We start from the raw sequence: 25,045 nt of genomic DNA on the forward strand, positions 1-25,045 counted from the left end.
GGATTTCTCGGCAGGAGAAAAGCAGCGTCTCGTTCTCAGCGCGTCAGGAAGGCGGGGCAGCGCCAGCGGGGTCCGCTCTGTGCTGGCCTCTTCGGCAAGTCTCGCTGCTCCGATCTCGTCACCACCGCGTGTGTTTGCTTAAGGCAATGTCGGTAATATTTATACCTGTAAGGTGCCGAGATTGACGTAAGGATGGACATAGATACGTCAATAAGGATGTCATACGGACTGGTCGTTAGCACATTCTTTACTGAAGTTCTCGGTGAAATCAAAACAATGGCCGCAGGGATTTTCCCAGGTTGTCATAGGTTTGATTTGTTTTGAGAACTCCGTATGCCTTATCAGGGGCTGGAGGAATAGTGCTTGCCTAATTAGATGGCAAGCGTTATGACCTAATCAGATAACGCGTTCCTGTGCCGTGGTGTGGCTTAATCAGATAACGTTTTTTTTGTGGGATGGCTGCTAGTTAATTATTAACCAGAACAGGGTCAGGAATAGGGGGATCGATACAGAACCTATAGGAATACATCACACCCACTCCACGCAGATTATGTCCATATTTACAAATCTAGGCATAGTAAATATACTAATAGAGCACGTGTATACCGTACCACCCCAAAATTCATCCATATGCATTTTGAAACCATGAAATATACGAAAAGATATATATATGCATTATATGCACTCAAGCAGTATAACAATGCTAAATAAATTACGCATATTCATACATCATTATTAATAAAATATGAAAATTACACATGAAATGGCTCTTAAGACAGAAGAAAAAAATGCGAGACCATTTCATCACAAAATAAAATATATATGAACATGCCAGAGGGCAGCTAATGTCTCTAAAGTTCCTAAAATAGAATTTTAGTTCTCTAAGAATAGTTTCTACTTTAAGCAGAAGATAAGTGTCCCGAAAAATTGCAACATATTTTGGGGCCGCTGAAAAAATTATGTTCCGCTGTCCGTAAACTGGAGAAAAATTGTTCACAATACTTTATTATCAAAGTTGAAGGCCAAATTCAGCAGGGTGTTGGGAACGCCGTGTGCTAGCTTGCTCAAAAGCCATTATTTCTGCTCTGGTGAGAACATCATATCATTTAGACTCTCGAAAAAGCTGTCAACAGCTTCCTGTGAAAGTTCCATTAACTCGGAAAAAGATGTTACCATGCATTCATGAGCATGATTGCCTTCATTGATGTTTCGATCAGCATAGCTGACAGAAGGTCGTACCTGATCGATGCTGCTTTCATCTTGAACCTCACTACCCCTCAATCGTAGTGGTGAAGTCTCCACGAATGCCGTCATCAGGATTGGTAGCCGCTGGGGACAGCACAATGCATGAGCCGTGACCGGACCCAACAAATTTTCTGCATCCATTGGCGCATCCGATTGTAGCGTCAGACAGGTGTCCAACACGCATTCTTCTCTGCATAGCAAGCACCTTAATACAGGTAAAACACAGCTTTGCCACATTGGTCTAAATGAAAGAAACCAAGTCATGTTCAGGTCTCTAAGCCGGGACAGTCCAAGGATTTTAGATATCTGGTCCCGGTATCCAATGGCTAGGATTGTTTCTTCCCTTGTCGCAGGTGTTTTGTCTGTGACACGGTTTGCCATAGCGAAATAACAGAATCAAAAATAGGATTCCTGCCACTAGTCCCAAAAGGAGCGGAAGTCCACCAAAGATGGAATGGACAAAGTCCGGAAAAATACCCAGAATGGTTTTAAATGGTGTTAAAGCCCCCGAAAACACTGTCTTAAATATATTTGAGACTCCACTGGTATCAGAAATATTTAAGATTTCGTTCAGGATTTCTGCGAAATGTATGGGGGAATTAGTTGATAACAATGAATGAATCTCTGCCGTTGTCCTTGCAACTTGGAGATCATACGTTTCTTTTGATGACGTGAGCCTGGTCGGCGTCTGAAGGAGCACTGTTTTCATTCTGCTTAAAGTATCAACTCGAATGGAAGCAATTTTCAAATTCGGCCATAACCTTGCCTCCCTGTCTGGCATTGCGCTGGGGAACAATACTCGTTCACAGCACATGACCTTCGCCGTCGTAGTTATGAGATAAGGTATTCCGGGCACCAAGCTACAACATCTGCGGTCTACAATTATAATGTAACTCCCGTTCGATAGTCTCCTAAAGAATGGTTCTATTTGTGTCGCAGGTGTGCCTAGCTGGTGATATGAAAGGTTATTTGAGGACCCTTCACTGGCTCCGTGTAAACTAATACCATTACACAGAAGTGTACCGCTTAGTGACATCGCACAATTATTGCCACTAAGAAACACTTTCCGGCCTTTATTACTGACACAAGCATGTGAATAGGGCAAGTTCCATGTTGACTTAATGTACCCTTTACCCAATTTTTCGTACATGCCAGCCTGTATATATTTTTGGCAGTATTGAAACCTGAAAGTAGATATTGGAATATTAATTATTCCATGTATTATCCATTCACTGACAGGTCGTTCTGACATTGTCAATGGCAATCTCTCGAGTTTCTCAATGCTCAGGATTGTATAATCAGCATCCTTCTGTGCCATACTGATTTGTTTATCAGTAAGGTTAAAGATATTGAATAGTGACGTTGTGTTGATTAAACGCCAAGGCACATAGCCTGAACGCAGATTTTGTAACGTCCAGCCGAGTTGTACAATAGAACGCAATTGGGACTGACCGTGTTGTAACAACAGTAAGTCTTGCGATATTATGTCGATTGCTGAAGACACAATGCTGTCCAAAGAGTATATTCTGGAGGACAGAGTCATTAACCCATTGTCCACTACAGAAAGTGATTTTTCCAAATTAATAAGGTCAATTTCCCGTATTCTCTCTGACGTTTCAATTTGAGTTATTTTCCAGGCTTCGTTATAAGCTGCATATACAGAGGCTGCTATGAAGCGTTTTTGATGCTGTTTGCGCGGTCCCATAATAAAATCACGCAAGTCAGCACCATCAGTAAGTAAAGTCAGGTGTTGCTTAATTTCTGCCAGTGTGGATGTTTGTAGCCATTGAAGGCAGAGCTTGCCCACACTGTACGTGGTAATTATCCCTGGGTGTTGTCTTTGGGAATATCTAGGGTCTGGCCTTGTCAATTTGAACCCCTGGATTTTGTTCAGGAATCTGTCTTGACAGTTATTAGTATCTGTGGGCCAGATCAACCACTGTTTCCAATCAGGATGTGTTCTGTTTTGGCTTAATATATGGTTTACGTCTATCTCCTCATCTAAAGATATATTACCGTTCATTGATGGCTTTGGAATAGACGGTTTGTTTAAGTCTTTGATTTTGGCTAGGCCAAGACAGGTAGTTTGTTGAACAGTGTCATTTATTTTTTATTTTATTTATTTTATATGCTTATAAAGCGCCAGACTAGACCCCCGAAGGGGTATCTCCGCGCTAAATTCAAAAATATAATTTGTTCTGGGATCATGCAGGCTCTAAACAATGATTCTATACCTTGTACTTGCCATTCCTTTGTACCCCAAACACTTTTTACTTCAACATTTTTGTCCCAGTATTCAAAACCAAATGTACTCATTTGCTCAAAAAATGAGTCTGAATATATCAATTTAGTGTTTGTAAGCATGGTCTTTGTACCTGTCTTGTTTGATAATTTGAAATAAAATGTTTCTGCATTACTTGTGTTGAACCCTGAAAAATATGAATATTTGTCATAAAAAGTTCTTGAGCTACCTTTTGGAGGGGTTGCACAGTGTTCCCATTGATTATAATTTAAAACATTTCTAGGTTGTGCAGATTTATGCAGATAATGATTACTATAGTGATTATAGCAGAACATTTTATCATAATTAGACGAACCCTGCAAATAATCATGTTTTGTAAATTTAGCAGACATCACTAGGTCAGACATCATATTATTAATGCTTTCAACGTCCCAATCATCAGCAACTGAGCTTGGTTTTACAAAGTCACTCAATGAGATCTTGATTTGATGTGGATACTTCAGGATTTCAACCGGACCATAGATTTCATAATCAGTATTGTCCCATGCTACCCCACCGGGTATAGGATTGGCTGTGAAGTTGACTGAAGAAAGTTCTCTTTTCTCGACGTGTGAAGACGTGTGTGGTTTGAGGACCAAGTTGATTTTCTGGCTTGCTGTGTCCATTTTAGCATATTTTCCCTCAATGAAGTGTCCCAAACATAGTACCATGATGAGCCAAAGTATGAGGATAAGTGCACCTAAGGCCACCCAGAATTCAATCCATGGAGAAATCAGATAGGTTTCTTTCAGATGTTGAAAAAGTTCCTTAGCTTTGTCTTTAAAGGTTTTTGTTGATGTTTGTTCCTTTGATTCACTCAGGTTTTCAGATGAATCATTGAAGTTGATGAAGTAACCGGATGCCGTTCTGTCTATTGTTCCTATTGTTTCAGGATTGCTGTTTGCTTTATTATTGTGTTTTGTTGCAGCAGCATAGTCATTTGTTAATTCATTGTAGATTGGTGTGTCTCTGCTAAATGTTTTTATTTGGGTTTTTAGAGGTTTAAGTTCCATAGCATTGTTGCATAGTCCTTGTTGTTGTTCTGTTGGCATTTCAAATGTGAGTAGCCTCTTAGATTGAACCTCTGTGTTTGTAGCAAACCTTGGTGTTCTACTACTTATCGGGAGTCCACTCGGCCTACTGTTAGTTACTGGCCACATGATTGTGGTTTTATCAGGTCGATTGATACAACTCTGTTCTCCTTTTTACCAGCAAGGGGCGGTAGTACTACTGATCTTGTCCCGTTGATAGACAAGACAGGAACTGCTTTTCTGTAAGAAGGCCCAAATTCCTTCTTTACCGCGATCTTTTCTCTGACTAGATCCCCGACTTTTGGAATCCAGACAGTTCTTGCTGGGACAGGTGGTTTTTCTTCAGTGGTCGTTGGCTGTTGTTTCAACTTTATGTTGCTCAGGTCTTTCCTTGTTTCGTTTAAGTCCTGTAAAATAGCCAAACGATCTTTGATATCAAAGCTTTTTTCTTTAACCACTGAAGTCTGACTGTCAAGATCTAAGACCATCATTCTAGTTCCAAACAATAATTCGTACGGACTGAATCCCCTCAGAGAATTTCTTGGCAGGTTATTTAGACTACGTTGGACACTTATTAGATGTTTGACCCACCCAGCTCCCGAACCTAATACCTTCGCTGTTATAGATTGCTTTATGCCTTTGGTTTTTTCTTTACACCATCCCGTTCCCTCAGGTAGGAAGTGAGAAGAGTCCCGCTATGCTATGCTCATTTGGCCATGTTTTTCATACGCTTTAGGGCAAGAAGAAAAAACATTCAGCCAAACGTAGCATGCTTCTAGCGTATATGCCATTATAGACTCGCAAATCTTTTTATAACAGTCCAGACGTCAGCCGAGTGCTGGGGTCTACATCACAAGTGGAAACTAGTCTTTATATGTTAATTGGACGCATTAATTTTTATTGTTGTTCAATTCTGGAGTGAAACGCCATGCTAATATACCGTTTCTCTCACCACTGCGATCTCTATTGCAGTCTGGGCAGTTCTTTACAAAGATGTGATGATGCAGGCTCATACCTGGCCACCAGTACACTGATTGTAATTCTTCCAGGGAATCTTTTAGTTTGAGGTGTCTGAGACCCTCCCCCATATGTGCGTCTGCTATTAACAAACCTCTCCTGTCCATGTTTGGAATCACTCTGTCCCCCACTCCAGGGATTCGAGCAAAAGGAACGGAGTTTGCATCGATTATGTATGTATAATTGAGTGGATAGTTGATCGTAGTGCTGAGCAGTCGCCTTTTGATGACGTTTTCACCGCCAGCACTGTTTCACCGTCAATGTATTTTACTGCACGCTTTTTCTTGACTACGGAAGCCGATTCAGTTGCTGCCGTTGTGGCTTTCTCAGCCAATGAATTCCCTGCAACGTGAACGCCATCACGTTGATGACTCAGTGTATGTATCACGTGAGTCTTTGGTAGTTCTTTTTGCAAATGAACTACTTGTTCCCAAAGCACTTTTTGCTTTATTGTTGCACCTGTGTCATCTTTGTAACCGTTTTGAATCCATTTCTGTAAATCGTTATTGTATGATTTGACGCAGTAATACGAATCGCACACAATAAGTGTCGGGAATTCGCGATCGGCATTATCTAGCGCCATTTTTAACGCTATTATTTCAGTTTGTTGTTCTGAATTATTTTCCACTGAGTGTGTTTTTGTAAGTAGAGGTCTTAATTTACCTCCGCGCCACACTTCTTTTACAATTTCGCATGTGGCCTTGTAAGCCAGCTCTCCCCAAACTGAGGGTTGAGCATGCCCGTCTGTATGTATTACACAGGCGTACTGTCGTACAGACAGAATGTCGATTGGCAGAGGGTATGTCATTTCATATTCTAGATATTTTAATTCCTTTAATTCTGGATCAAAGTAGTATTTTACTTTGTCCGTTGTAATTGAATTCACCCATTGTATCCATTCTGGATTCAACGCTGTTGTTGGTAAATTACATGGGGTTGTTAATGCCTCAAAGGCTGACTCCGCTGTTCTGACTGTGATACGTCTACCGTCAGCGTTGTCTTTTTCTCTTGCTATAGCCGTTTGAACTGCATGAACAATGTTGTCTTTAATACTGAACTTCTTTTCAGCTTCTGTGTACAAGTGTGATTTGTATGCAATTGGTACCTTTTCTCCCTCATTAGAGGTCAGGTATGTGAATCCGCATCTTCCTGGGATGACTCGAATCACAAGATTGCGTGTGTTGTCACGTGTTTCTAACTTTGTTTTAATTAACATGTCTGTTTGTAAAGATCTCAAAATTTCTGTGTGTTTTTGAGTCCAATTGATTCTTTTAAAATCTGGTTTTATTAGATCATAAAGGGGTTTGATCCTTTCTGCGTAATTTGCAATGTATGTTCTTCTGAAATTTAGGAAGCCTAGAATTGATTGTAAGTTTTTTAGTGTTCTAGGAGCTTGGAGTACAGCACATTTCTCTAGGAAATTGTCAGCCAGGCTTTTGCCTTCACTTGATAATTCATATCCTAAAAACAGGACTGTTAGATGGGCAATTCTTGATTTTTTAAAGTTGAATTTGTAACCCTCTGCTGCGAACCCAAGTATTATGGTGTTCACTCTCTTCAAGTGAGTATCCAAGTCATCATCTGTTAGGTAAATGTCGTCGACATATGATAATGCCTCGTCATCGTATGTTTGTAGTAATTCTGTTACTCTCGTTGAGAATAATCCTGGGCTGTTCTTGTGCCCCTGGGGTAAACGGCAGAAACTTTTTTGAGAGCCATTTACCGAGAACGCAGTCAAATATCTGCTCTCTGGTGCTATATTTTGACAAAAGAATCCATTAGAGATGTCTAATGTTGTTTTGTATTTTTTGCGCACTATGTTATTCATTAGTGCAGCACTATGCGAGTTTTGTACTGCAAATGTTTTGCAACATGAGTTAAGGTGTCTGTAATCCAAAACTAGACGATATGAGTTGTCTGGTTTGGATACAGGAAACAAAGGATTGTTCATTTGTGAGGTGCAAGTTTCAATCACCCCCTGGTATTCAAGTTGATCTAGGATCTCTTTTACCTGTTTTTTAGCTTCTTGCTTAATTGGGTACTGCCTCTGTGCAGTAGATTGTGATTTTAACTGGATTTTGTGAGGAGGAGAGTCCTCATCCCATCCTACATGATTTTTATATAAAGCAGGAGCTTGAGCTACTGCCCACTTTCTAGCAAGTGTATATTTTTTATGAATTGGAATATGATTTGAGAAGGCAGGCATAATTATTTCTTCGCCATGAGGACACTCCCTGACAAATTCTGGAGGCCAGTCTCGTTCAGCTAGAAGGATGCATTAGCCCTTGGACAGATTATCCCAAAATAGTCCCCTTATTTTTCTAGTCTTATCCCCCTCTATACGCAATGTAATTTCATATATTTTATGAGGTTTGCTAACTCTGGTATCTGCAGTTTCCACCTGAATGTATTCATTCGTGTCCACTGTCTCCAGATGATTCATAAGGACTTTGCGAGCTATGCTCACTTCTGCTGCGCTGTCTAGCATTGTCTGAGCCCATTCTCCGTTTTTCAGCTGTGTTCTCAGTATTCTCGGCATCTTTGATTACTTTAATACTGGCTACCTTCTTTTTTGGAAATTGTAACTTTTTATTTGGATGAGCAGGTTCCTTGTCTTTGAACTTGGCGTGCTCTTCCCTATGTTCTGATCGTCCTCTTCTTTCCGATTTCTGCAAGGAAGTCTGAAAAGATTGAGAGGGACGTGTATCATTATCTTGTTATCTATCAGGTTTCTTTATATTATCCCTATTACTAAGGTTGTATTTTTTCCCAGAGGGCTCACTTTGGGGAGACCTGCGTCCTTGGTTCGGAGATCTTTCTCTCCTCCGAGGAGACCTTCCTCTGAACTGGAATCTTTTTTCTTTAGGATTGGATTGTTTGTTTCCATCCTAGATCTTTTTTTGAGTGTTTAAATTATTTTTAATAAATACCTTTTCAGGACTTTCAATCAGTTGAGGTTTTACCGGTATTCCACCCAGACTATCTCTTCCTAGTTCTTCATAGGATTTCTCTATGATTCTGGCAATTTCAGTTGGTTGGTCTGCTATATCTGTCTCTTTTAACCTTTGGCGGATCGCCACGTTTGCTGCTTCTCCCTTTATGTTGGCTAATAATATAGCCGAGACCCGCTTGAAGTCTTTCAGTAATTTCATACCAAGAGTTAAGGCGGGTTCTGGACCATATTCATCTTGAATTTGTTTTAGCACATCTGGTATTACTGACATGGATGGTACACCATGTGTTTTTGTGTATATGGAAGCAAAGACTGTACCCCAAGTGTCACAGTCTTCCACGTGTGGTGCGATTCCCATTGGAAGACAGATAGTCAGAATCCTGTGTTTTTCTACCGGGGTGGTGTCTGGAAACACCGCCTCTATTTGAGTGATTTTTTGTGCTAGCCAGAAAGGTATTTGTTCCCGTTTTGCGGGTACTTTACCCAGACAGGACTGTATGTTCTGTGGTGTAATTTTATTTGTGTTACCCTGATGAGGGTTCAGCTGTGGAATTTTAATTGCTGGTTGGACTGTTGAAGTCCGCATTACATATTGGACTAATTGTCTATGTATTTTGATTAGTTGTTTTAGCTGTATTAAAAGCTCTGCTGCAGGCATTTCTTCAATGTCTGGATGTGGTGTATATCCGGCTAGGACCGGCCACGTTGCTCCTGGTCTACCTAGTGGACCGAGCCTGGTGATGTGATTATTATGTTTTAGGGCGCCATGAAACAAGAGCAGGTGCTCTTGGAATTTGAGTGGTATTTCCACCTCCTCGAAAGGAGTGTAGATATCCGGTGGTTCCTCTATTTTATAATAGTGGAACTCTTTTGTTACAGCGTTTGCTGCTGGAAAGTTTATCCATGAATAGAATACCTCTGTCTGCCGATATTCGTGTGCCTCAATTACGAATATGACTGTACCACCTCTCGATGTCAGTCCATTTTCTATAAGTTTTAAGGTTATAGATTTCCTTATGTTGACCGGGATGAGTATTGCATTTGGGTCATTTTCCAGCAGAGTATTGTCTGCTACTAGGAGTTCAGCTGCTAGTCTAGCTGTCTCCCTTTCTTCATCACTGTCTATCATTTTACCGACAGGAAGGTTATTCTGTTTGTTTGCAGATCAGGTTTCTATGGAAACAAAGATTAGATGCACAATATTTTGGAACAGTGTATCCTTCAACGTTGACTAAACCAAGAACCATACATAGGAGTCTACTCCTGCGAGGTTTGGCGGATATGACCTTTCACCCACTCCAGACGTCTTTGGAGTATTATGGGAAAAAAGGGGTTCTGTGTGAAAAAGCACGACTGAGTTACTCTAATGTCTTGCGTTAGTTTTATCGCCTATCCAAACGTTGGGCGCCATGTAGTGTAGTTCCTATTATCCCAATAGGCTCTGCGCATTTTAATAATACCTTCAATAGTATAGACCTAGGACAGAGGTTAACTAGGTCTTCTACTGACGATATTAGACTTAAAGTTTTTGGTTTTGCCAGCTAGCTCAGAGTTCACTAGAAACTTTCTCGAATAGGCAAGGAGGAGTTTAACCTCCCTGGATAGACAAGAAGGGATTTAGTTTCTGACAACCATAGAACATGACAACTTTGCTCTCCCCTAATCAAGAGTGTATCTCTAGAGTCGTGTGAAAACAAAAGACAACTTATTTTACTCAGTCAGTTCAGTGCGTTCTTAGTTTCACCAGATTGTAGAGAAAAGGAAGAGACGGGCGTGTTCAATAAAAGATGTTATTTATTGATCAGTCTCTTTTCTCGTACAAGAGAAATGAATCGATATTATTGCGATACTTATGGTTAAGTAAAGTGCATACAATAAAAGCAGGAGTATAAAATAATGCTGCAGAAGCATTGATATGGTTTCTAAGCCATATGATATTTAAAACTGATAAAATAGATACATACATATATACATTTGACTAATCGTACTCAACTGGTGCTTCTAACCACGCCTACCCCAGTGTACCTGACCTAAGCCTAATACGTGGGCGGGAGTAGATAAGTAGCAGTTTAAGTTAAGTTTGTTTTGCCAAGTGACTGACTCAAGAATTCTCTGCAAGGGGTTATTCAGTTCTGTACCTGAGATCTAGAATGGTTGAGGGCTGGTATCTCTCGTCTCTGGTCTTGATATTCCAGCTGCCTGCGAGGGCTGCTTGGAAGCGCCGGAGCTGGATTTCTCGGCAGGAGAAAAGCAGCGTCTCGTTCTCAGCGCGTCAGGAAGGCGGGGCAGCGCCAGCGGGGTCCGCTCTGTGCTGGCCTCTTCGGCAAGTCTCGCTGCTCCGATATCGTCACCACCGCGTGTGTTTGCTTAAGGCAATGTCGGTAATATTTATACCTGTAAGATGCCGAGATTGACGTAAGGATGGACATAGATACGTCAATAAGGATGTCATACGGACTGGTTGTTAGCACATTCTTTACTGAAGTTCTCGGTGAAATCAAAACAATGGCCGCAGGGATTTTCCCAGGTTGTCATAGGTTTGATTTGTTTTGAGAACTCCGTATGCCTTATCAGGGGCTGGAGGAATAGTGCTTGCCTAATTAGATGGCAAGCGTTATGACCTAATCAGATAACGCGTTCCTGTGCCGTGGTGTGGCTTAATCAGATAAAGTTTTTTTTGTACCGTGGGATGGCTGCTAGTTCATTATTAACCAGAACAGGGTCAGGAATAGGGGGATCGATACAGAACCTATAGGAATACATCACAGAGTGTCGCAGAGCAGTCCTCGATGCCCTACGGAGGTGGAGACCTCTGATGTTGTCGTGGTTGGGCAGACTCAACGCCATCAAGATGTCTGTCCTCCCCAAAATCTTGTACTTGTTCCAGTGCCTTCCCACTCCTGTTCCACTTCATTGTATACGAGGCCTGCAGCGAGAGCTCACGTCCTTTATATAGGGGTGGAAAGCAGCCCCGGTTCTCACAGAAGCTCCTCATGACCCCGCGAGATAGGGGGGGACTAGCCTGCCCTAATCTAGTGGACTACTATTGGGCTTTGCCCCTCCGCTACGTGGTGGAATGGGGGTGAGGAAGTGTGAGAAGGGATGGCTGAATATGGACCGAGTGGTAACGGGGCGAACCATCTGGGACCTGGCCTGGCTACATCGGGCGGCTCGATCTAGGAGCGCTTATATGGCGGTGCCCACGAGGACAGTCCTAGAAATATGGGAAAACATAGCAGTGTCCAGGGGTCTCACCATGTTTCCGTACCCACACACCCCCATAGTGGGGAACCCGCTTTACCCACCAGCCCATCGAACCCGCGCCTTCGACACATGGACACAAGGAGATTGCAGGGTGATCTGCGACCTACACGAAGGGGCCAGGCTTAAGACCTTTGATCACTGTCGGGAGGAGTTCTGTGTACCACCAGAGGTGAGATTGCAGTATGCCCAGCTACGACACTGGGTCTCTGAGGGGGGAATGTATCAGGCGGCTACACACGAATTTACCCCTTCTGAGAGGTTGGCGCGCTCTCTGGGGGGTTCAAAAGGGCTGATCTCTCAGATCTACCAGATTTTGCAACACCCGCCGACCACACCCTCTCACCCATATCAGCACCAATGGCAGGTGGCGATAGGCACGGACATCGAACCTTCGCAGTGGGATAGACTTTGGCGAGACATCCCCAAGATATACCGGAGCATCCCGCAGAGAGAAAACACATACAAGCTCTTGACTCAGTGGTACTATATGCCTCAGCGACTACATAGAATGTTTCCCGCTTCCTCTCCCCTGTGCTGGAGGTGTCGGACTACATCTGAGGATTTTGTTCATGTCTGGTGGGCATGCCCAACACTGACCGTTTTTTGGAAGGAGGTCCTTAGCCATATCAGGGGGGTGCTGGGACTTCCCCTGCCTGAAGCCACGAGCACGATCTTACTTGGCATCAAACCTGCCTGCCTTAAGGCACTCACCCGCAGTGACTGGATCCTGACGCTCCAGATGCTGGGAGTGGCTAAACAGCTTATAGCCCTATACTGGAAGAAAACTGAAGCCCCCCCAATTGCAGCCTGGTTTGTACGGCTCTGGTACGTCATAATGATGGAGCTTTTTACAGCGCGACTGCAAGCACGTGACACGCACTTCAAGGTAGTGTGGCAGCCCCTATTCCAATACCTGTGCTCTATTGAACATGTGCGTCACATGCCTACCAGGCTCAGAACGCTGTGCCTCTTTGAAGATGCCATTGTTCCTCCTGACCCCGGTAGGCCACTTTCCTAGATGCTCCCGAAGGTGTGGGCTTTGTCTTGGACCTTCCCTGTTGCTCCCCCCTTAGCGCACACTCTCTTTGCTGTTGCAGTACTCTTCTCTTCTCTCACCTCTAGAGCTCTCCTTTCCCCCCGTTTTCCTTTTTCTTCTTTTCTTTGATTCTTGGTTACTCTTGTGGATATTGAGTCCCGTTAGGCTGCCTTTAAATGTTGGGCTAGTTGCCCGTTCACCTCTTGTCATTGATTTGGGAATCTGGATTGTCTGCATATCTGAAAGATACAACAGCTTACATTATGTCACGCGGCCGGCCCCAATGGGGTTGTAGGCAAGACGCTGTGTTAAACATTGCTTTCTTGTGCAGGCCCTGAGGGCCCAAAGCTGAGTTGCTTCACGGTCGGCCCTGTTCAGGGTTGTAGGCTCAACGCTGTGTATCACCGAATCTGCTGCAAGAGTTCTTGCCTGAAAATAAAATTGACTTGAATACAAAACACTGGTCACTTCACACTTGTGCCTCACTTTGACAGCCCTTGAAAAATTAGTTTTTTTAAATGGTTTGTGAAAACTCGAAAAAAACAAATAATCATTTTTTGCAAGCAATTTGGAGTGTCTTTTTGTATTGTTGTGTTCCAATATTCATGTTGTAACGCGCTGTGATTTAGCCCACTTGTACTCTCTGGCATATTGCTTACGCAGAGAGTTTGATTAAGTAATCACAACAGATTTGTCTTTATCAGCAATGTAATTGTTGTCTCCCCGACAGAACCATTGTAGCTCTACTTATACTTACCCAGGTTGTGAGGGACACAGGGTTCCCCCATTGTATTTATACCATGCCTCATTCGAGTCATGCCCTCCTGCGGTGTAGGTGAATATTTTGTGCGAGGGTTGATTTTGGTTTCTAGTGCAGCCCTGTATACAATTCATAAAAAGCAAAAAAGATACGGTACGGAAAAGGCCAGTTCCAGTTTACAGATCGGAAATTCAAAGTTAGAGCTTGTGAGTAGGGGAAGCACTTTGCAAGGACCCAGCAATAAAATATCTGTTAATCACACAGTAAACACATGTGTTAAAAGCACATCAAAAACGTTAGGAAGTCTAGCACAAAAGATGGAAAAAGATTCTAAAGATTAGAGAAATACAAATGCCCAAAATCCTCAAGTGTGGTCTCAAAGAAAGCTATCTTTCACCTTAAAGGTCATGACAGAAGCAAAGTACAAGTAAAAGTATCCCATGTCAAGCGGCACACGCAACAGTGAGATAACGATTTACCATATTGGTCCTAACTGCTATCTAGTGTAAACCACGTCCTAACTTTGATGGGGGCTCGTTTGTGACCATCATGAGGGCGGGTGCACACAGACCACTATTGGTTGGAGCCAGGAAGGAGTCATAGTTCCTTTCCACAGTGCAAGACTGCAAAGGATCCCTTCATCTTAAAGTATATACTTGTAGAGGAGAAGAGACACTAAACGTAGATTGATTGCTCTCTTTCTTATATTTAACCCAACCAGGCCTAGTGATGGCTTTTCAATAAAACACAGGTGCCGGGCATGCAGCATGCCTCATTTGCATGGTAAATGCACCCCTTGCATGTGAGGGGATGCCCCAGTGGGAAATAAATGATTGAAATGCCAATTTGAGCATTTCTTGTGTCTCTCTTTGGGCATGATTGAGTTCAGGAGCAGCCCATGCATGTAAGAGTGGTGGGCGGGTGGGGGCTATTCTACTGACGACAATTTCCCCTCCTTGTCATCTATCGAATCCCCCGCCCCACCCCGCCTCATCTTACCTGGACAGGCTGCTGCTGTATGAGTTGCTAACAAAAGGGACTGACCTGTTTCCACGATTTCCGTAGGGAATCAGAGTTGTCATGTTCTGAGGTTACTCAAAACATTAAGGTTAGAGGTCCAGAAGATGCACTGTGAGCTAGACAGGGCTAGGACCAACATATCCTGGTAGTATGAGTGGACTCAGACTCACAGGGTTTTGACGTTTATGTTGCACAAACGCACAGTCTTACTGATATAATATAAATCGTACAACACCACTCACGCACACCATACACAAGTGTTTTGTTCATGTGTATTACAGAGGATATTTGTTCAACCTGTGTTTTTACACCTTTCCATTTAAAATGCGTTTCTACCCACCCCAGTCCTTGCCCCTTCAAATCAGACTCTAAAAAATACATGAATAGTTAATAAGTGCCTATAGTGCATGCATTTTGAAACATATTTAAGTGAAAATTGGGTAGGAAATTGCACTACTTGACTTCTTTTTCCAAATTTTCCTGCAGGAATGAAAGGAACCACCCTTGAAAACCTTTAAAGAAGGTGGGTTTCTCTCACCAGTGTGACTTTGGCAGAGCCAGTGATGCTGTGGGGGAAGTTGGTGGTGACAGTCGGTAAAGTGGGCAGTTGGGGAAGTGGGTGGTGGTCTGCTAATTTTGGGCACATGAACTTAGTTATCTTTTTTTTCAAATTAAACCTGCAGGTAATATCTTATTTTGAATACTCATTCAGCATGAAACCGTTACAGAAGAAGTAGAAGTTAGACCAAGAGGATGCGCCATTTTCAATCGAAAAGCAATAAGTCAAAAAGAAATGTATTTACCATTACCTTTGATGAAAAATGGGGTTCACTGACAGAATATTGATGTAAAAAATAAAGAAGTAAAGCATATAGATGGAAAAATATAGAATGCGAAAATATAGACTCCCTGTACTTAACCAAGTAAGTACAAAGATATTGAAAACAAAATATCAATGTAAAAATATAGCTGTACAAAATATCGATTTTAGAGGAAGTGTTGGATAGCAGAGGGGTAAAAATTGCTATTCCCTCTCCAGTGAGTGCAACAGTAGGGACAGTGTTGAATGGCGGAGGGGTAAAAATCACTATTCCCTCTCCAGTGAGTGCTGCAATAGGGAAAGTGTTGGATAGCGGAGGGGTAAAAATGACTATTCCCACTCCAGTGAGTGCAACAGTAGGGAAAGTGTTGGATATCAGAGGGGTAAAAATGACTATTCCCACTCCAGTGAGTGCAACAGTAGGGAAAGTGTTGGATAGCGGAGGGGTAAAAATACTATTCCCAAACCAGTGAGTGCAACAGTAGGGTAAGTGTTGGATAGCAGAGGGGTAAAAATTACTATTCCCACTCCAGTGAGTGCACCAGTAGGGAAAGTTTTGGATAGCGAAGGGGTAAAAATACATATTCTCACTCCAGTGAGTGCAATTGTAGGGAAAGTGTTGGATTGCGGAGGGGTTACCTTTAATATTCTCACTCCAGTCAGTTCAAAATTAAAAGCAAACAAAATATAAACAACAAAAATATTTAAAAAACAAAATAAATTAAAGATATACCTATGTTAGAAATAAAAATACAAATATACCTAATAATATTGAAAAAAAATTATAGTGTTAAATACATATGACAAATACCTACACATATTGTATTAAATAAAATAAAAAATAATTTTCAAACTAATAAATATTTTAAATAAGAAATTATTCAGAAAAGTAAAACATTAATTATTACATACACTTCCTTTTTTTATTTCCTACTCTATAACACTACACAATTCACAGCCCACATCTAATTTGTTTTTTAAATTGTACTTCCTTATTTTGCATAGTAAATAACCAATTACAGAAATATTATTAATTAAAAAACAAATTAAAACTCATAAAAATTAATTTAATTCCCACCCTTTACCCGTAGAATCACCACAACCCACAGCTAAAATGAAACTGTAAAAAAATTATTTACACAATTAAAACTTATTTTCAATAAAAAAACTAATCGCATTTAACAACTCATTATAAAGTAAGTAAAATGAATATACTCTCCACAATGTAACCCTATAAAAGTAACCCCCCCACAAAAAATATAAACAAATACCCAAATAAAATATTAATTAATCAATTAATATTAATGATCAACTAATTATTTATTAACTAAACATAAATTACTTCCTACCCTTTACCCCTATAAATACTATAACCCACACCAAAAATTAATTACACAATTTCCATATTTAATTTGCAATCAATTAGATAATATTAATGACCAACTCATTATTAATTAATTAAACATAAATTACCCTTTACTCCTCTAAACCCCACAATCCACACCTAAAATTAAATACGCAATTTCCCTAATTATTTTTTAACCAGTTAATTAATATAAATTAACAACTAATTATTCATTAATCAAACATTACTTCTCACCCTTTACCTCTATTAACCCCACAATCTGCACCTAAAAAAAATTACACAATTACCATAATTAATTACCAATTAATTACTTAACATTAATTAACAACAAATTAATAATTAAATAGAAATAAATTACTTCCCACCCTTTACCTCTATAAACCCCACAACCTGCACCTAAAAAAATTACACAATTACCATAATTAATTACCAATCAATTTATTAATAATAATAAACAACCAATTAATAATTGATTGCAAATAGATTACTTCCCACAATTACCACTATAAAAACTCAATTAAATAAATAATAATAAATAAAATATAATCAATAATTTATAATATTTAAATTACTTCCCACCCTATTCCCCTTTCAACCCACAACCCGCTTGGGAACTGAAAAATGCAAAATGTACTTAAAATAAAATTGATACCTACTAAAAATGTAACACATATATTAAAAAACATAAATGATATGTATACAAAAACATACATCACATACATTTAAAATATAAACTAAAATACATAACACTAAATAAAAAAAATCGATATTTTAAACAACTATATTTTTGCAAACTATATAAATGACTTCTATATTTTTAAAAATGATATTTCTTATCAAACATTCGTTATTTTTTACCACAATATCTTGCAGTCTATATTTCCTTGTGACTATTTTTCCAACGCTATATATGTGTGAGTCAACATTTCCAACTCGATATTCTGCCTGAATGCTTAAAAACGGGTGATGAGGTATGGGTGAGAAACTCATGTCTTATATGTTGGAAATGTGAATTTATTTCATTTTTTACTTGTAAAATCCAGCAGGATAACTTTTGTCATTTCGGAAGAAAGTTAAGACTTGGCTTAGCCAGTAGTTCAGCGCCCTGCAATTCATTCTTCTACTCTTTACTGTGTCTCAGCGCCAGGATGCCCGAAGGGTTACAGCGTGCTCTATAAATATGAAATACATACATACATACATACATACAGAGATCAAGTTTGATCAAGTTAGGTTGTCTCCTTAATTCCTTTTTAAATGGCATATTCTTTATGTCAGAAGCTCAAATAGTGCATAGTGAATCCTGTTTCATAGAAGGTATTAAGTAATTATAGCACTAAACTTGTTAAGTCATGGCAAGGAACAAATATTTTCTTCAAAGATAATGTAATTCAAATGCCATTTGGTCCAGTTATGAGTTCTATAGATAGTTACAACCCTCCTGGGAGCTCCGTGGCAGAGCTGCATGGGTAAGTGTGATTTTTTAAAAATGTTTAGTGCATGTGTGCATGTATGTATGAATATTTGGGAACGAGTGTTGTGAATGGGTGTGTGTGTGTGTGCGCGTCTGCGTGAATGCATTGGTGTGAGTGAGTGTGCATGTGTCTGCCAACCCTCACTGCTAAAATTACCGGCCACCACTGCTATTCATATTGCCTTTAAACAGAACTGTGGATTCCAAGGAATTATTACCGATTTACAAAATGTAAGAAATGTAAAAGATATAGGTACCTGGGCAGCCGTCAGGAACTCCACGATGACTTCTGTTGTGTTTCCAGTGCTGCGAGTCACCACTGCATGAGCAGGAACCTGGGCCAGGTGGCAGTCCTTAAACTCATCAATGGCTTTCCTGGTATTATCAAGGCACAGCAGCTCATATTGTTTGGTTACTTCCTCTGATATGGAAAGAGATGTGAAGGTTAAACATACAGTCATTATCATGCACATTCTATCTCCCCTGTTCCAAATTCTTCTGACATAGAAGTCAAGCACCACGCAAATAGACTATAACGTCTCCAAAAAAGGGCACCAGATTTCTGCCTTCACCACTTGATGACCGATGGACCTGGTCCTCTCTACAGGGTCACCCCAACACCCCAAACGTTTTGCCTTCGCCCCTCCTGCTTCGCTGAATTTGTTTTTGCTGGCTTTAGAACTCTGTGCACTTTACCACTGCTAACAAGTGCTAAAATGCTTGTGATCTCTTCTTAAAACATGGTAAAACTGACAAACATCTCATTGGTGCATTAAATAAGTTGTACATCCCTAGTAAGTGGTACTACATGTATCAATGTAAATTAAATGCTACTAGTAGGCCTGCAGTACTCGCTGTGCCACCCACTAAAGTAGCACTTTAAAGCAAAGCTCAGGCCTGTCACTGCGGCCTGTAGTGCACTTTTAAACTGCCATGTTGACCTGCCAAAATAAACCTTTTGCCAGGCCTACACCTTCCTTTTTAGTACACATGTCACCCCCTAAGGGAGGCCCAAAAGGTACATAGGGTACAGTGCACTGTGATTAAAAATCAGATTATGTGGGTTTTAGTGTTACATATCCTAGTTGTGAAAAACTCTTACATTTGTTTTTCACTACTGTAAGGCCTATCTCTTCTATAGTCGAACACTTGGGTACCTTATTAATTTAATAAGTGCTAACGTTAGACTGTTAGCAGGTAGAGATATGCGGTTGGATTCAAATAAATTGTAGTTTAAAATCCTCTTTAATTATAAAGTGAGATTTTAAGTCACAGTTCTGAAAATGGCACTTAAAAAAGTTATCATTTTCTTGTATTAACCATTTGTACCTTCTGCCAGGGTCCTGGTTCACATTACTGTGAATGGCTCTGCTGTTGGGGGTTGTGTATTCTTCCCAGACAGTAATAAAGGGAATTGGGGGTTGGCCATCCGACCAGGATGGCTGGAGAAGGAGCTGTTCCCTGCCTCACTTGCACTTCAAATGGGTTTCCCTCTACACACAAGGGCTAGTACCAGGTCTAAGTATTTGACCCTCAGAACAACTGTTCAGTACACACCGGGACCTGTGGACATTACAGGAGAAGGGCTGCCCTGCCACCAGAGGACTGCCCTGCTGCTTGAGATCTGCCTTGCTCTCTGAGAAGGAAGCCACGACCTGCTCCTTCATCCAGGCTAACCTGAGTGACTCCAAGGGTCAGTTAGCCAATCTCCTGCCTGAGCTACAGGCACACAACAAATGCCAGAGACCTCACTGCAACTGCACTGCTGTACTGGACCTGCAACTGGACATGCCTGAGCCCAGCTGGCCTCTACTGGAGTGGGTTCCTGATCCCCAAGAGGTGCCTCTCCAGGACCTGGTCCTTTGGCAAGCATCATAGTGTACTCCTGTCTAATTGTGGGTTACATCAGAAATTATGCAGTGTGACGCAACTTGACTCAGGCCCTTGCATCGCAGCTCTTGATCAGTAGCCTCATCAGAACCAACGCAGCGCGATGCAACTCAACACAAACCATTGCATCATAGCTCATGATCGGCAGCTTCACCAGAACCTATGCAGCCCAATGCAACTTAAGACAGGACTTTGCATCTCAGCCCTCACAGCTCCTCATCGTAACCATCGCAGCTCGATGCAAAGCCTTGCATCAAGGACGCAAGGTACAATTCTCAGCGGGACTAACCTGGTCCTTCTACCCGGCCTGCAAATTATGGTGGTCAGCCTAAACATGTGACTTTGTCACAGTCCGTTGTGACCAGATAGCCACAATTTGCGCTTTGCGATTCTAGGAGGTATTTTTACCTACAACTTTGAAGTTACATATATCCGGTTCTATTGTTTGGATTGTTGTCGTTCTGATGTAATTTCATTTATTAAAATTTTCTCTATTTTTCCAAATTCTTTTGGCATTTTACATACATTGTGGTTACACTTTATTACAGTTTGTGTGCTGTATAAATACTTTACACGCTACCTTTAAGTTAAGCCTGATTACTTTTGTGCTAAGCTACCAGAGGGATGCACAAATTAATTTAGTGACTTTTATGGTTCCCCCTCACAAGGATTGTAGTTGTTGCCTGAGTGGGGTTTCCACAACCTCGAACCAATAACCTAATTTCTTACAATGTCAAATTACTACTGTCGATACTTTGGGGCCCATTACGATGTCGGGCGGATTGCCTCCGCCGCGCTGGCGGTAGCCACCACCGGCCTGGCGGAGGTAATCCGCCCGACATCGTTTCCTCGAATTCCCCCTGCCATATTAGTATGGCGGGGGGGACCGCGGTGGACGGAACGACCGTCCGCCGCTTTTCCGCCCGGTCGCCTTGCGGCCGGGGTGGAAAAGGGATAATATGGTGGCGGTGTCTATCAGACACCGCCAGACATATTAGGATGGGGTGAAACAGATGCCTTAGGCATGCGGTCTTCACTTTGGGGGCCCCCTGCGGGCCCCCAGGGGGCCCCCAAAGTGAAGGAGGGATGGGGGGTGCACACGGGGGGGTACCTGTGGTACCCCCCTGCATTTGCATATACAATGCGGTAGGCACCACGCGGTGCCTGCCGCATTGTGTATGCAAATGCATACAGGCATTCATAGCATTGTGGCGGGCGGTGCAGAGAGCACCGCCTGCCACAATGTTATGAAGGCAGGATGCAGCCGCGACTGTGGCGGCCGCATCCTAATGCCACCCACGGGACCCTCGCCCTTATGGCGGGCGGTCCCTACTCCTGATAGGATGGCGGGCGGACTAAGTCCGCCCGTCATCCTAATGACCCTCAAAGTGTTATGTACATGGTCTGAATATTAGTGAGTTTTAAATATCAAAATTCATCAGCAAATGCTAACGTCATCATTGCTTCAAGAATATCAAAACTAAACTCAAGACCACAGAAAGCATGGAAACGAAAAACAGCACTTGCAAAAAGTAAGTTTTGTGGCTTCTATGACTGGAGTCTTAGCTAATGATCCAGAAATGCTTGTGCGGGTCAACAATTTCTTTGAAGAGCTTTTACAAAATGTTTCAGAAAAATATAGTTATCTATACAATTACTGCTTTATATGTAATTAAGGAGACAGAGGTTCCTTTGAGATTGATTGACGGTTTAAATATTTCGGAACACATGATTTTTAACCCAAATGAATTAATCATCCAAGGATATTTAAGACACAAATACACCAACAATAATATAATGATTTTGAATTTTTCACCATAGAGTGTACATGTAGCAAATACTCTGAATTAAGAACCCATTGCCAGACGTGCTGAGAATCGATTTGGTAAAAGTGGTTGCAAATTTCGCACTGACCGTTACCAAATCGATTCTGATTTTACAAAGTGACCGATGTATGACCCAGTAGATTTGCAAATGACCATTCATAGTAGGTCGCAATACAACCTACCTCATTATTTAGGCATAGATTAGGTCATAAATTGTGATCCACTACAAGTGGCTTCAATCACATGTAAGGTAGATTGCTGGGGTCATCAGGCCACAATGTCTGTGATTTACTTTCAATAAAGTAATTTTTATTTTATTTTAAATGAAGCCTGTTTTCCTATAAGGAAAAAGGGATGCTTTTCAAAAAAAATTCAATTTTACCAAACATTTTTTATGAGTAAGCAGTGGTTATATGGACCACTAGCTACTCCTAAAATGTTTTATTTAAACATTCACAAGGTGCAAGATATTTCTTGGACACTCATACCATTTGCAAATGGGTTACCACTACCTTTGAATAGTCAGTAAAATGTTAATGTTTTACAAAGGCTTTGGATATTGGTTGCAAAACATTAATATATTCCATTGTTATTTGGAAGGGACACCCTAAACACACCTCTTCCAAATAGCGATTCAGTATATAGTTACAAAACTAAATTACATTATAGTACCATGGTAACACATTGCAATTTGGATTTAGTACATACCAAAAAGGACATCTTGCGATTACAAAGAGTCTGTTTTAAGAATGATTCTCCAATCATGGTAGCAAAATAGACAAACCCAGCAACAGGTTGAAAACACAGCTAATGTAAAAAGAGAACCAAATACCAACCAAATACAAGGGCATAGTGTCAGTTCTTATACACCTCGTTATCCCTCATTTTCACCCTTCCTGCATCCAGGGGTCTTCACATACATAGCTATAGAGTGAATCAGAGAAAACATTGATATTTTCTATCTGACAGCCACCCCCAGGCAGCCAGAATACAGGACCAAACCTCAAGTCAGCCATCTCACAACTTCCTTTCTCAGTTTTTTCATCTTCTGCTTCTTCGTGATTGTCTTGGAGGTCAGGTGGAGATACAGGAGCATTGTTCTGCTACTGCTCTTAGGATTGCGTCTCATACGTCTCTCCCTGACATAGTATTGAGACCATGCTTTTGTCCCTGGTGTTATCCTTTGTTGATAGTCCTGTCGACTATGTATTTTAAATGGAAGCCTTTTGGATTCAGTACTAGCTTTGCTGCGTTGTAATATATTGTGATTACAATCTCTACACATCCCAGTGCCCTCATGGTCTTGGACCTTCTAAGCTCTCCAATAGGTTTTGTACGCAGAAAATCAAGATTGATGCACAGATTTAGAACACAGAGTTTTGCTCAACTTTCACCTATTGCATTGGCATCTTTGTTTTTCTAATCCTACACCCCGCAGAATTTACCCTCCCTGCCTCCATCAACCATAATTCAATATGGTGCAGTTTAGTTTCAAAAGCCCTCATTGCTGTCCCCTGGAGTACAATGTATCATGTATTATCCTATGGAGATCACTAACCGTCTTACCCCCTTTTCAGGTTCAATATATCTTCCTGCTCTTTCACAGGCATCTCAGCTTGAGGCAGAGCGTGCCACTGAAAGCAGTTATCTGCCGCAGTTTTGCCCTTTAACTGTTTGCGGAGCGGCCACAGTGCTCCAACTGCACTTCCTCCCGTGTTTTACCCCAAACCCTATGGTTTCTGGTCTTGTCAGATGCAAACAGAGGAGGCTCTTGCAGTCTCGTCTTTGAAGCAGTAGAAGGCGAGGAAGAATGTCTCTTGATATTGCACTACTGTGCTTGTGTTACTCGCACAGTTATGGCTCCCTAAGACCTTCTCCATCTCATCTACACAGCACTCTTTGGACAAGAATAAACAATAATACCAAGGGGGCTATGGGGACATTTCTTTGGAGCTTTCTGCCAATTATCTCAAGTTCAGGCCTCAAGACAACCATCCTACTATCTCCTGCAGTTTTTTATGTGAGATTACCTAATGCCAACCATCTCATTAAATGAGGTCCCAGATGCTATGTCGTGAAAGACAGACTTTGCTATCTTTGCTCCGGGTGGACTGGTGAGACCTTTGGGGCTTCACATTTGTCTGACCCCCTTGCTGTCTACTTCCTACTGGATCCCAGGTGCGATGCCGGTGTCTCTTGACTGTTGAGGGCTGAGTGAGGCTCAGCATTCCATCTCACAGAAGGCTGAAAACCAGACAGTAGTCATCACTCAAAAACTCAGAAAGGCACTACAAAGCATCATCCATGCACTGTTTCTGTACTTGAACCCTAAATGAGTGTTTTCACTACAAACTAAATTGTGCTTTTCCAGAGGTAGGCCGCTTGAACTGAAAACACGTGCTACTGAATCAAACCAACAAGTTCATGTGAAATAAAGAAAGATGAAAGAAGTTTAGCTGATGAAAACATGTTTATTATGTGTACTTGTCAACTAGAATAGTAGGTCAAGTGCAAAGAAACACTCTTAATACGAGGCAGAAACTGAACTTCACTCACACCTTAATGGTCAGTGAATGTAGTGCCTAGAAGATAAGTTAGTTGTGGTCATGTCTTTTAGTCAGGATTGAATTACTTTACAGTGTTGAACATTTTCCTTAACACTATCCTCCTCAACCGACTATGGAAGTATGGGACATGCAGATTGAGCCTTTATTCTATATAATCATTCAATTATAAAATCAAATCTGTAGTGAAGCACAATATCACCCATTTCATTAAAAAAAGATTGGAAAAGTTCATCTGTTTCTTCCAGTTTTACGACTGTTGATGTTGGTAAATGCCTTTGTCGATTTGAGGCTTGATTTTTCGCCCCAGCAATGTCTATGGTAGTAGAAGCTGCAATGTCAGACTCATGTTTTGACCATAAGCTGACCGTTAGAACACATCATTGAAGACTGGTCCATGTCTTGAAGAAACTTAAGCTAGTTAAATTTCTTCAAGAGATGGGTCAGTCTTCAATGATGAGTTCTAACGGTATTAGACCTAAACTCAGTGGAATGTGA

The 25,045-nt window shown here is 41.3% G+C and overlaps 1 protein-coding gene across 2 annotated transcripts in view; it reads right to left on the bottom strand.

Moving 5' to 3' along the window:
• The window catches only part of LOC144791089 (serotransferrin-A-like), a 302,511-nt gene that overhangs the window by 179,154 nt on the left and 98,312 nt on the right, over window positions 1–25,045 (bottom strand). For both annotated transcript variants that reach the window (XM_078665746.1, XM_078665745.1), the window contains exon 7: window positions 18,525–18,688. In XM_078665746.1, coding sequence (XP_078521872.1) covers window positions 18,525–18,688 — 164 coding nt within the window. The remainder of the gene's footprint in view (window positions 1–18,524; window positions 18,689–25,045) is intronic.

Source organism: Lissotriton helveticus, chromosome 11, assembly GCF_964261635.1.
Source record: "Lissotriton helveticus chromosome 11, aLisHel1.1, whole genome shotgun sequence".
Classification (NCBI taxonomy): Eukaryota; Metazoa; Chordata; class Amphibia; order Caudata; family Salamandridae; genus Lissotriton; species Lissotriton helveticus.